Source organism: Bubalus bubalis, chromosome 20 (genome assembly GCF_019923935.1).
Source record: "Bubalus bubalis isolate 160015118507 breed Murrah chromosome 20, NDDB_SH_1, whole genome shotgun sequence".
NCBI classification, from domain to species: Eukaryota; Metazoa; Chordata; class Mammalia; order Artiodactyla; family Bovidae; genus Bubalus; species Bubalus bubalis.
Genome location: NC_059176.1, coordinates 2,929,434 through 2,942,893, shown reverse-complemented (window position 1 = coordinate 2,942,893; position 13,460 = coordinate 2,929,434). Strand labels below are relative to the sequence as shown.

Here is a 13,460-nt window from a genome sequence, read left to right as displayed (position 1 = left end):
TTTGGTATTTTGTAAGTTCTTTCTTAGAGATCTTCTAAAGAATACAATTTACTTTCTTAAAAATAAAACTGAGCTGATAGGGTAATTTCTCTACATGGTCCCAGTACACTCTTTTACCAATTTAAGCTATATTCTAGGATCAGAGTTATTCTTATTTTTCTACCTCTTGAAACATCGTGCCCTGTTATCATCTTAGTAATTACATCATTAAAAGACTGAAATAATAAGAGAAAGGAAGCGCGATGGGATGAACTGAAGGATGAAGCTATAGTGAAATAAACCAGCTGAGGACAGCTTCTTTCTTATTGAGACTCCAGATGTATTTCACTGACTTTCAAGAGTATAAGAGAAATCTGGAGAGACTGTCTTGGTAGGCTTTTATTTACGTTTTCACTGAAAACAGTTAAGAATTTTTCATATTTCCTCCGTAGGAGTAAAGAGGAGACGGGGGTGTGGGGAGCACATGGGGCGCCACCTACTGGCGACGGAGGGACCAGCCACAGAGAGGCTCAGGTGACCAGACCCAGGAGGAAGTAGGTAACACACTTCCAAGGATGGAGCGGCGAGCTGCGCGGCGCTGGAGCAGCGAGCGGCCAAGAGGAGATACCCCACGTCCAAGGTCACAGAAACTCCAGTAATATGGTAGGGCGCTGAGAGGGCATCCGAGGGCAGACAGGCAGAAACCACAATCACAGAGAACTAACCAATCTGATCACATGGACCAGTCTTGTCTAACTCAATGAAACTATGAGCCATGCCGTGCAGGGCCACCCAAGACAGACAGGTCATGGTGGAGGGTTCTGACAAAATGTGGTCCACTGGGGAAGGGAATGGCAAACCACTTCAGTATTCTTGCCTTGAGAACCCCATGAACAGTATGAAAAGGCAAAAAGATGGGACACTGAAAGATGAACTCCCCAGGTCAGCAGGTGCCCAAAATGCTACTGGAGATCAGTGGAGAAATAACTCCAGTAAGAATGAAAAGACGGAGCCAAAGCAAAAACAACACTCAGTTGTGGATGTGACTGGTGACTGAAGCAAGGTCTGATGCTGTAAAGAGCAATACTGCATAGGAACCTGGAATGTCAGGTCCATGAATCAAGGCAAATTGGAAGTGGTTAAACAGGAGACGGCAAGAGTGAATGTAGACATTTTAGGAATCAGCGAAATAAAATGGACTGGAATGGGTGAATTTAACTCAGATGACCATCATATCTACTACTGCGGGCAGGAATCCCTCAGAAGAAATGCAGTAGGCATCATAGTCAACAAGAGAGTCCGAAATGCAGTACTTGGATGTAATCTCAAAAACGACAGAATGATCTCTGTTCGTTTCCAAGGCAAACCATTCAATATCACAGTAATCCAACGCTATGCCCCGACCAGTAACACTGAAGAAGCTGAAGATGAACGGTTCTATGAAGACCTACAAGACCTTTTAGAACTAACACCCAAAAAAGATGTCCTCTTCATTATAGGGGACTGGAATGCAAAAGTAGGAAGTCAAGAAACACCTGGAATAACAAGCAAGTTTGGCCTTGCAGTACAGAAAGAAGCAGGGCAAAGGCTCATAGAGTTCTGCCAAGAAAATGCACTGGTCATAACAAACACCCTCTTCCAACAACACAAGAGAAGACTCTACACATGGACATCACCAGATGGTCAACACTGAAAGATTGATTATATTCTTTGCAGCCAAAGATGGAGAAGCTCTATATAGTCAGCCAAAACAAGACTGGGAGCTCACTGTGGCTCAGACCATGAACTCCTTATTGCCAAATTCAGACTTAAATTGAAGAAAGTAGGGAAAACCACTAGACCATTCAGGTATGACCTAAATCAAATCCCTTACGATTATACAGTGGAAGTGGGAAATAGATTTAAGGGCCTAGATCTGATAGATAGAGTGCCTGATGAACTATGGATGGAGTTTCATGACATTGTACAGGAGACAGGGATCCAGACCATCCTCAAGAAAAAGAAATGCAAAAAAGCAAAACGGCTGTCTGGGGGGGCCTTACAAATAGCTGTGAAAAGAAGAGAAGCGAATAAACAATGGAGAAAAGGAAAGATATAAGCATCTGAATGCAGAGTTTCAAAGAATAGCAAGGAGAGATAAGAAAGCCTTCCTCAGTGATCAGTGCAAAGAAATAGAGGGCAACAATAGAATGGGAAAGACTAGAGATCTCTTCAAAAAAATCAGAGACAGCAAGGGAACATTTCATGCAAAGGTGGGCTCAGTAAAGGACAGAAATGGTATGGACCTTAACAGAAGACGTTAAGAAGAAGTGGCAGGAATACACAGCAGAACTGTACAAAAAAGAGCTTCATGACCTCGATAATCACGATGGTGTGATCACTCACCTAGAGCCAGACATCCTGGAATGTGAAGTCAAGTGGGCCTTAGAAAGCATCACTACAAACAACGCTAGTGGAGGTAATGGAATTCCATTTGCGCTATTTCAAATCCTAAAAGATGATGCTATGAAAGTGCTGCACTCAATATGCCAGCAAATTTGGAAAACTCAGCAGTGGCCATGGGACCGGAAAAGGTCAGTTTTCATTCCAACCCCAAAGAAAGGCAATGCCAAAGAATGTTCCAACTACCACAGAATTGCACTCATCTCACACGCTAGTAAAGTAATGCTCAAAATTCTCCAAGCCAGGCTTCAGCAATACGTGAACTGTGAACTTCTAGATGTTCAAGCTGGTTTTAGAAAAGGCAGAGGAACCAGAGATCAAATTGCCAACATCCGCTGGATCATAGAGAAAGCAAGAGAGTTCCAGAAAAACATCTATTTCTGCTTTCTTGACTACGCCAAAGCCTTTGACTGTGTGGATCACAATAAACTGTGGAAAATTCTGAAGAAGATGGGAATACCAGACCACCTGACCTGCCTCTTGAGAAACCTGTATTCAGGTCAGGAACAAACAGTTAGAACTGGATATGGAACAACAGACTGGTTCCAAATAGGAAAAGGAGTACGTCAAGGCTGTATATTGTCACTCTGCTTATTTAACTTATATGCAGAGTACATCATGAGAAATGCTGGGTTGGATGAAGCACAAGCTGGAATTAAGATTGCGGGGAGAAATGTCAATAACCTCAGATAAGCAGATGACACCACCCTTATGGCAGAAAGCAAAGTACTAAAGAGCCTCTTAATGAAAGTGAAAGAGGAGAGTGAAAAAGTTGACTTAAAGCTCAACACTCAGAAAACGAAGATCATGACATCTTGTCCATCACTTCATGGGAAATAGATGGGGAAACACTGGTAACAGTGGCTGACTTTATTTTTCTGGGCTCCAAAATCACTGCAGATGGTGACTGTAGCCACGAAATTAAAAGACGCTTACTCCTCTGAAGGAGAGTTATGACCAACCTAGACAGCATATTAAAAAGCAGAAACATTACTTTGCCAACAAAGGTCCGTCTAGTCAAGGCTATGGTTTTTCCAATAGTCATGTATGGATGTCAGAGTTGGACTATAAAGAAAGCTGAGCGTCAAAGAATTGATGCTTTTGAACTGTGGTGTTGGAGAAGACTCTTGAGAGCCCCTTGGACTGCAAGGAGGTCCAACCAGTCCATCCTAAAGGAGATCAGTCCTGGGTGTTCATTGGAAGGAATGATGCTAAAGCTGAAACTCCAGTACTTTGGCCACCTCATGCGAAGAGCTGACTCATTGGAAAAGACCCTGATGCTGGGAGGGATTGGGGGCAGGAGGAGAAGGGGACGACAGAGGATGAGATGGCTGGATGGCATCACCGACTCGATGGACATGAGTTTGGGTGAACTCCGGGAGTTGGTGATGGACAGGGAGGAGGCCTGGTGTGCTGCGATTCATGGGGTCGCAAAGAGTCAGACACGACTGAGCGACTGAACTGAACTGAATTTGTAAACGTGATGGGAAGAAAAAAGTAGAAATGAGAAACATAAACTGCTTGTTCTAATCGGTGTTTATAAATGTAAATACGAAAATGTTTCCAATCACAAAGAACACAGCTGTTTTTTTCCTTCAATAAGATCATGAACCGTCAATATTTTCCAAAGTATTGTGTTTTGATGATGGAAGCATGAGAAGAGTGAGATGTGAGGATGCGCTGGAACCCGTCTGGGAGGGACTCCCGAGGTTCTGGGTCTACGGGCCGGGTGTGCTGCGGGTTCTGTGTGCTGGGACAGGCAGCTCAGTCTCCCCGGCCCCCGCCTCAAACCAGAACATGGAATAAAACTGTGGGTCCACGAAGTTTAATTCTAGCTGGAATTCTAATGAAGTTGTTCCTCTTTCCCTGCACTCTTACGCTGCGATTCTCACACGCGCATGTTTAACAAGGGGGACAGAGGAGAGAGGGACCAGCACCACCAGCCTGGCGCTGGCCGCGCTCCGGGCTCACAGAGTCACACGGGTCACCAGACAACGGATCATCACACTGACGAAGCACCCTCTACAAGGGCGGCTGCTGCTGCTAAGTCGCTTCAGTCGTGTCCGACCCTGTGCGACCCCATAGACGGCAGCCCACCAGGCTCCCCCGTCCCTGGGATTCTCCAGGCAAGAACACTGGAGTGGGTTGCCATTTCCTTCTCCAATGCGTGAAAGTGAAGTCGCTTAGTGGTGTCCGACTCCTAGCGACCCCATGGACTGTAGCCCACCAGGCTCCTCTGTCCATGGGATTTGCCAGGCAAGAGTACTGGAGTGGGGTGCCATTGCCTTCTCGGTACAATGGCGGAGTCCCGTGCTAACTTAAGCCTGCTAACTCAACAGGGATTTGCTAGACAAATGAATGGTGGGGAAGCAATCTGTGATCCCCTGACAACTGACAAGGCGCTGGCTGCAGGCGGTAACGAAGCTGCCTGCCGATGCAGGGGATATGGCTTTGAGCCCCGGTCTGGGAAGACCCCACCTGCCGCAGAGCGGCTACGCCTGCGCACCACCACTACTGAAGCCCGTGTGCTCGCAGCCCGTGCTCCACAGGAGACCCGCCCCAGCGAGAGGCCACACCGCGCAACTAGAGAGCAGCCCGCGCCGCCACAAAGACCCCACACAGCCATCAATTCCTAAATTAGAAAAAAGACGCAGGCCTCACAGGAGCCTCTGACATCACTGAACTCACACTAAGGTAGAGCCACTGACAGTCACAAAGCAACACAGACGCGGCTTCCAGACCCAGACCCACCAGCGTCCTCGACCCCAGACTGGAGCTCCGCAGCGTCTCGAGCTCTTCGGTCATCTTAGACGCCAGGGCCTGGAGGTAACCCCGGGCGTCCTTCTCGTCGCTGACCCTAGAGGGGAAAGGGCCGTCCTGTGAGCGAGCACTGCCTGCTGTCCCTCCTCAAGACACGGAGGCTCAGCACCTCGCCACCCAGGCACCGTGACCGCTGACCCCTGGTCAGGACAGTCCCAGCTCACTCTCTGGGCTCCCGGAAGCCCTGCTCCATCGCCACATGCGGGGCCAGCCGGACCCACACCGTGGGCCATGTGGGTGCTGTCTCCCACTTGCAGTCCCACGTCACGGTCACTGGACCGAACTGCTGCCCCCGGACGTTACCGATTTGGGGGAGATGAGGTGAACTGGGTACCGAGCCCGCAGAGGAGCAGCGTGAGGTGTGGAGGCAGGGGCAGTGGCTGGGGAACTGTGACCAGGCCCGCGGGCACGTACCACTGGATGATTTCCGCAATCTGGGCCTCCCAGTGGGCGACCGACTCCTTCTTGGCTGCCAGATCCTGTAGCTCATCCTCCAGCTGCCTATTCTGAGCCGTGAGCTTGTCCACAAAGGAGCAGAGCTAGTGGGAAACAGTCGGGACACATGACTCGTTACTCGTTTACACATGATGTCAGCACCGCAAAACTGCAGGCTCTTTCGAAAGGTCTTCACATTTTCATTCACCTTTATGAGGGTTTGCCAACCTAACTTCCAACGTGGGGTTCCTGGCCATATGTAACTTAAGCCCTGCTTCAATAGAAATGTGAGTGTCAAAGTGATCAGAGCTAGTGGTTACAGGTAATCAGCAGCTTGTAACTAAATGAAGACATCCCACTTTGAAGACCAAACATATTCCATCATTTAGAAATTAAGTTACTTAAAACCTCAACTTCTAAGACTCAAGAGTGAAAAGAATGGCAGCTTCCACAGAGTGACACTCAGCCCTTCGATCACCTTCTCGTTCTCGGCAGTCAGCTTCTTGTTCTCCTCGAACAGCATCGCCCTCTCCCGCTCGTACTTATCCCTGATGGTGCCCACGGCCTCCTCCATCTCGCTGTGCCTGAGGACGCAGGACAGGCGTCAGGGTCCCCGGCCGCCGGCGCGCCCCCGGCCCTGCCCCCGCGCGCACTCACCGCTCTCGCCTGGACTTCTCCAGCTTGTCCTTCAGCACCATCACCTCTTTCTGCAGGGCCAGCTGCTGGCTTTCGGAGTCGTGCACCTCCTTCTTCACGTTCTTCACCTCCAGCACGTGGGAGGCCTCACGTCTCACCAGTTCCTCTTCATAAAACAGGACTTTCTTCTCGAGCTCAGATTTTATCTTGGAAATCTCCTGCTGATGTTCTAGGGCGGCACCTGGCCCACGGCCCCCCTGCTTCATCTGAGGACAAAGGTTGGGACAGATCAGAAATCTCTGCATCCTCCTCGAGGGCCCCGCCTCACCCCGCCCACGGCAGACACAATAAGGGCTCCAGATGGCGTGCACCGATCCTTCCCACAGCTGCAGGGCAGGCTTTGCGGGGGTGGGGGGTTCTGCCCTGGAAAGGGTGAGTCCAGATTTGCCTGGGACCCCGAGGCCCTGCTCACACTCAGACGTGAGTGGCCCTCAAGGTCTCGTGTGGTCTGTTCATTCATGCCAGAGGATTCTCTGGAGGGCCCTGAGTCAGGCACCTCCTGCTGACAGGGTCACACAGGGTTTCTGCTGTCACGGGTGGTGACGTGGGCACTGAGCTGCCAGGCTAGGAGGGTCGTGGGGGTGAGGGGGTGAGGAGAGCGGGGTGGGGGGCGAGCTGCACGAGGCTGGAGAACAGGAGGGCGTCGGGGAGGCTGGAGGGTGGGGTCGGGGTTATTCGAGACCGCGGGAAGCCATCAGCGGCCAGTAGAGACTTGACGGGCTCTGACTCTGGAGTGACATGCTGCCTGGAGAGGGCAGACTACAGAGGTGAAGAGAGGGACCGGGAGACGCAGTCACGGCACCAAGTCTAGGCGAAGGGCCAGCTATGAGAGGGAGGAGACTGCTGTCTCCATCGCACAGATGAGGAGACAAGCTCAGAAAGTGGAGGCCCGTATCTGAGGGCTCTCAGCTAACAGGGAGCTCCTACAGCCCAACCCCACCTCAGCCCCCTGTGGACGACCAGCAGGACATGGGCTGTGAGGAGCCCTTCCAGAATGACCTGCACTGAATTCACAGACCAAGACACAGAGAAAGCAAGAGGTGTCAGTGTACAAGGGCTGGTTCTAGGAGGTCAAGTGAAGGATCTGGTTCTGAAAAGCAAAAAGCTCCCACGAGCTTCCACGTCGGGATCCCGGGACTCCCACCCAGCAGCTGCCAAGGACCACGGCCTGCCCCGCTCCCTCGGTGAGGAGAGACTCGCAGCGCTACCTTGAGGGCCTCGAGCTCACTCTCCACTTGCTTGGAAAAGTTCTCACTGTGTTCCCGCAGCTTGCGCTCCTTGGAGGCCTCGGCCACCGCGTCCTCGAGCTGCGCCTCCAGCTGAGGAGGGAGAGAGCACTGCTTACCGCCACGTGCCAGGCCCACCGTGGCTGGAGCCCTCCCGGGGAGGCAGTCCCAGGGAACCGAGCCTCCAGAAAGCTTCCTGATTCTTCATGCTCCCTCAGATTCCATCCAAGTTAATGGCTGAGAAATACACGTTGGGACTTAACTAGAATGGCTGGTTAGCTTAAATTCTAATTTAAATGGATACACTGAAACTAAATTTCAAGAAAAGATACAAATTTGTGAAAACAAGGATTTCTGATGCCTGCAGAACACAGATTCATTGTCCAAAGGGGAGATTCCAAACACACCAGCGTGAGAGAGTAAGGAGGTCTGTGTACCATGACCCTGCCTCAAGCTGAGCACCCCAGGCCCAGCTGCTTTGGCTGCAGGGCTACCCCCAGAACCGGAAGGGCTGTGCCCAACCAGGGGTTCACTGAAGAGAGCTGTAGTTGGCTGTAATTATTAACAAGTGTCCTGGGCTTGCACAACCAACCGTCTAAGAAGAAAGCACAGCCATCTTGAGGCCAAAGGACAAAGAGCCCTGAACATGAATGAACAGAACAGGTATTTCCAGGCCCTCCCGGCAGTGTACTGAGGGAACCCCAACAAATTTATAGGTAGGGCTGCAGGAAATATGCTGCCTGTTAAGAGCAGAACATATCGAACCTTCTAGGATAGCAGTTCTCAAAGTGGGGTCCTGAGGCCCTTGAGGATCTGCAAGGCCTTCCTCCTCTAATTCCCTATCTTAGGAGCTGGGTTTTCTTCATGTAAATTATACAGCAAAGGTTATCACTACAGACAACACAGAAACACATATGAGAACCTGGGTGCTTTCTACTAAATCAGACATTAAAGAAACGCGCAAAAATGATCATGGCATCCAGTCCCATCACTTCATGGCAAATAGATGGGGAAACAATGGAAACAGTGAGAGACTTTTATTTTCTTGGGCTCCAAAAATCACTGCAGATGGTGACTGCAGCCGTGAAGTTAAAAGATGCTTGCTCCTTGGAAAAAAAGCTATTAAGAACCTAGACAACATATTAAAAAGCAGAGACATTCTTTTGCCGACAAAGGTCTGTCTAGTCAAAGCTGTGGTTTTTCCAGTGGTCGTGTATGGATGTGAGCTGGACCATAAAGAAGGCTGAGCACTGAAGAATTGATGCTTTTGTGGTGTTGGAGACTATCGAGAGTCCCATGGACTGCAAGGAGATCCAACCAGTCAGTCCTAAAGGAGATCAGTCCTGAACATTCACTGCAAAGACTGATGCTGAAGCTGAAACTCCAATACTTTGGCCACCTGATGCGAAGTACTGACTCCTTGGAAAAGACCCTGATGCTGGGAAAGATTAAAGGCAGGAGGAGAAGGGGATAACAGAGGATGAGATGGTTGAATGGTATCACCGATGGACATGAGTTTAAGCAAGTTCCTGGAGTTAGTGATGGACAGGGAAGCCTGGTGTGCTGCAGTCCATGGGGTCGCAGAGTCAGATACGACTGAGCGACTGAAATGAACTGAACTGAATCAGTCTGTGGTTATGTGAACATTTTTCAGTTTTAACTTCTAAGTTGTTAAACATTAAGGCCTGTAACCAAATACACATAAGCTCCCTGGGGCCTTGGTGATCTTCTGAGTGTCGAGGGTCCCAGAGTCAGTCTCGGTCCCTGGGCTGAGATGGGCCCTCCACCCGCTTCTAGCCTTCAGTTCTCGGAAGCCATGCCACATCACGTCACAGCATGTTTCTATGGTACTTTTGGGGCACAAAGCCCTCTACTTTACTTTAAAATTTTACTACTACAGAGACCTGTTTTAATAATTTCACAAATGTATGAAGGGCTGAGAACTACAAGATAAACACTTGGCAGAGAAACTTACTTGGCTTCACATGAAATTTAAGATCCATTTTACTTCCCAGTGATTTACAGGATGCAGCCCGAGCTCTCAAAGCCACCTTACTGGGACCCTTCAGACACCCATCAACACAGCCCGACGCCCCGAGACGCTACCTCCTTCCGGCCCTTGTCGGCCCTGCGGACCTCCTGCCGCAGCGCGTCAATCTTCTGCATGGCCGCCTCCACCTCCTCCTCTCGGTCCCGCAGCTGCCGTGACACCTTCTGCTTCTGGGAGCGCAGCTCGGCCATGCGTTCGTTGAGCTCCGAGAACTCCTGCAGGGCCAGCTTCCGCTGCTGGTGGGCGTCTTTCAGCTCTCGGGCCTGGGACTTTAACCGCTCGGAAGCCTCGATCAATTGCTGAACACAAAGAGTTACAGGCTGTTTACATTTGCCTAACAAGGACCGGAAGGTGAGAAGCATCACCTGTTGCTGTGTCAAGGGTTTGAAATGACAGCAAATGCTGGTGAAAGGCTGCAGCCTCAGCCCCAAAAACTGAGCTCCCCAGGAAGGCCCTCTGTCGGCCCCAGCACAGCCTGAAGGCCGCCCGGGCCCAGGGAGCCCACGAGGCACCCAAGCTTGCCTGGCTCGGGAATCCCGACCTGTCCCGTGTCATCACACCATCACAGAGGCAGATGAAGGCCTGCAAGTCTCCAATGTCCCCAAGAACGCAACCGCACACTCCGTGAAGCCATGCACTTTCCCACAGACGGGTGTGCCTACCTTGTGGAGGTCCTCCTTCTCCTGCCGCACCACGCGGTACTGCTTCTCCAGGCCCTTCAGCCGCTGCGCGGAATCCTCGTGCTCCTGGCGGAGAGTCACCGTGTCCTCAAGCTGCCGCTCCAGCCGACTGGAATCTGAGCGAAACAGGAAACAAGCCAGGATCCCTTACACACGCGTGGCCGCCACACATCTGACAGACCCCCCAGACTTGGCTCTGACGTGTGTCCACACCCTCTCCCTGGGGACGTGAGCCCCGGGGCACCTGCGGCCCCGTCTCGCCCTCGCTCCCGTGTAACAGACGAGCACAGCTGGGCGGTGCGGGAGGGTCTCGGTGAGTAAGGCACTCAATGGCAGCCTTTTCTCGGATCAGGATGGTGGGTCCCAGAAGGAAGCAGAGAGACGGCCACTGATTCGGGGTTGATTTGAGATGAGTCAGGTGTAGCGCCGACCCACATGTCAGGCTAAGGGCTGGGACTTAACGGTGCCTTGAGTCTTCAGGAAGCTCTGATAACTGGGAGCCACAAAACATGACTCTGGTGACACCAGATCTAGCACTTTAACATCGAAGAGGAAGCCCAGCCGTGGGAGAGAGCTCCAGAAAGACAGAGTTACGGCTCTTCTGTCTCAGAGTGACAAAGAGGAGAAGTAACAGGGAAAAATGTGAATACTCTGAGAGATCATATATAAAGCATTGATTCTAACAGCTCAAATCAGTTCCTACAGTGTTAAAGTTAGGCACGTTAGAGAAATCATTTAAAATAAACTGGCAAAACACCAGAACTCTTTGCTAAAGTTTAACTTTTTTTTCCTGCTTTTCCATCCAATGGAAAGGACTCCGAGAATGTTCTTTGCAGAAAGGAAGATCTGAGAACAGAGAGACTAAGCAGGGTGACCTTAGAACACTCACCTGCTATCTTATTCTTCAAACGGTCGATCTCTTCGTTCAGCCGTTTGATCTCTTTGTCCCGGGCTGCTCCGCCCAGGGTCCGGGCTGAGCCGTGGAGGGACTGGACGGTCTGTGTGGACTCTGGGGAGGAGATGCGTGTGAGCACGGGCCGTGGGGGGTAGGGGGTGGTCCCCGCGCAGAGGCCCCGCCCCTCACCCTGCAGCTTCCGGCTCAGCTCCAGCCTCTCCTGCTCCAGCCTCCGGATGCGTCTCTCGTAGGCCTCCACCTGCAGGCTGGCCTCCAGGTCGCGCTGCACACCCTCGTCTCTGGTCAGTGTGCTGGACTGCAGGATGCTCTTCAGAGAGCCCCGGTCAGAGAAGCAGCTGCAGATAAAGCGACAGCGTGTTCTCACCCAGGGAGACTTTACAGGGACTTCATTAGTGTTTAGAAACTTCCTGAGGTAAAAGATAAGCCTTTTCAAACTGGCAAACAAAATCACCTGTGAAAAGACTGTTGATTATGGAGCCAAAACCAGACAAGAGTCTTCCTTACCCCAAACCACTGGGTGACAATGGGCAGTGAGAGGGCTGGTTAGACAGAGCACCTCTGCAGGGCTGGGAAGTATAATTCTCTTTCTTTCTTTTATTGAAGTACAGTTGATTCTGGACAAGGCAATAGGAACCCACTCCAGTATTCTTGCCTGGGAAATCCCACAGAGGAGCCTGGTGAGCTATAGTCCGTGGGGTTGCAGGAGTTGGATGTGACTTAGTCACTGAACAGATGACGTGGATTCACTTCACTGTGATGGTGCCGAGTGTAATCTCTAAGTCACCGCGCACACCTAACCAGGAACTGAGGGAGAAGGCCTCCTGCACGAGGGCCTGGGCTGTCGGGGCCTGGGGGGCCGCAGGCAGAGGCGCCCTGATGCTCAGTGGCGGCTGCAGCATGATGAGGGGCGAAGGCACGCTGGCTCTGCCCTCACCGGGACCGTCCCCTCAGCCTCTGGGGCTTGTCGTCCCCTGCAAACTGTCAACACCCTGCACGGCTCCTTCAAGTCCAGCCCCTGGACCAGCATAGCCAAGGTCCTCACCAACCAGCAGCGACTCACGACACGCCTCTGCACGAGCACACTCTGATGCACAGATTCGGGCCGAGGAAGGTTCTCTCCGACAGAGCTGAACTTGGGGACAAGCCACTTAGCTCCTCTTGCTTTTAACGTGGTGACAGTGTCAGGGGCGTTTCTGAGTTCTACACAGTGAGTGAGGGTGCACGCGCGCACACACACACACACACACACACACACACATACTCCCTCACAGAAGGGCATGGCTGGTGTTTCTCAAAGGTGGCCCACGGGTGCTGGGCCAGCCAGCACTGCTGGGGTGTGTTTCAGGAAGAGGTCCCTGGCTTAACCTGCCAAACCTGGAGCCTCGCTGGGGGCCAAAGGTCCACAGGTGTGACAGGCACCCAGTGAGCTGAACGAGGTGGAAGGGCCTAGAGCCTCTGCAGAGGGGCTAACAAGTCAACACACCCAGCACACCCAGAACGCCTCCACTGGGCTGGAAGGCATCTGCCATCACTCTGGTCTAAGCGCTACTAACTCCAGCATCACACCTGAAGAGAGCTTTCACAAGCTTGGGCAGAAGTAGGCCGCTTCCGTGGAGAAGGCAAAGGCAGCCCACTCCAGTACTCTTGCCTGGAAAATCCCATGGATGGAGGAGCCTGGTAGGCTGCAGTCCATGGGGTCGCGAAGAGTCGGACACGACTGAGGGACTTCACTTTCACTTTTCACTTTCATGCATTGGAGGTGGAAATGGCAACCCACTCCAGTGTTCTTGCCTGGAGAATCCCAGGGACAGCGGGGCCTGGTGAGCTGCCGTCTATGGGGTTGCACAGAGTCGGTCACAACTGAAGTGACTTAGCAGCAGCAGCAGGCCACTTCCGTAGAAATTTATACCAATTTAGGCACCCGCGGCTGGAGGCAGCCAGGAAGCAAGCTCAGTGACCTCGCTCCAGGCGCTGAGGCAGCCCCATTTGCCTTATTTTACTGCCTTTCTTCCTCAGCCCCCTTTGCTTGGCCCAGGGTCCTTTTAAAATCGAGTTAGAGCACCATGGGCACCACAACTCTGTGGAAGCCCCTAGAGACAGGCCACACACACAACCCCCAGCCAGGGCTCCGGGGGTGTGCTCACAGGCGGGGTTCGGCTCTCATCTACGGCCCCTCCCCGTGCCCCCGGGAACCCCAGGGCTGCAGCAAAAATCCC

General features: G+C 51.9%; 1 protein-coding gene across 2 annotated transcripts in view; it reads right to left on the bottom strand.

Moving 5' to 3' along the window:
• CDC42BPB (CDC42 binding protein kinase beta) overlaps positions 1-13,460 on the bottom strand; it is a 94,697-nt gene that overhangs the window by 21,188 nt on the left and 60,049 nt on the right. For both annotated transcript variants that reach the window (XM_025271444.3, XR_006547079.2), the window contains exons 10-18: positions 11,413-11,579; positions 11,218-11,337; positions 10,311-10,444; positions 9,705-9,947; positions 7,581-7,691; positions 6,334-6,578; positions 6,155-6,260; positions 5,656-5,780; positions 5,173-5,278 (exon numbers count right to left, since the gene is read on the bottom strand). In XM_025271444.3, the coding sequence (XP_025127229.3) occupies positions 5,173-5,278; positions 5,656-5,780; positions 6,155-6,260; positions 6,334-6,578; positions 7,581-7,691; positions 9,705-9,947; positions 10,311-10,444; positions 11,218-11,337; positions 11,413-11,579 (1,357 nt within the window). The remainder of the gene's footprint in view (positions 1-5,172; positions 5,279-5,655; positions 5,781-6,154; positions 6,261-6,333; positions 6,579-7,580; positions 7,692-9,704; positions 9,948-10,310; positions 10,445-11,217; positions 11,338-11,412; positions 11,580-13,460) is intronic.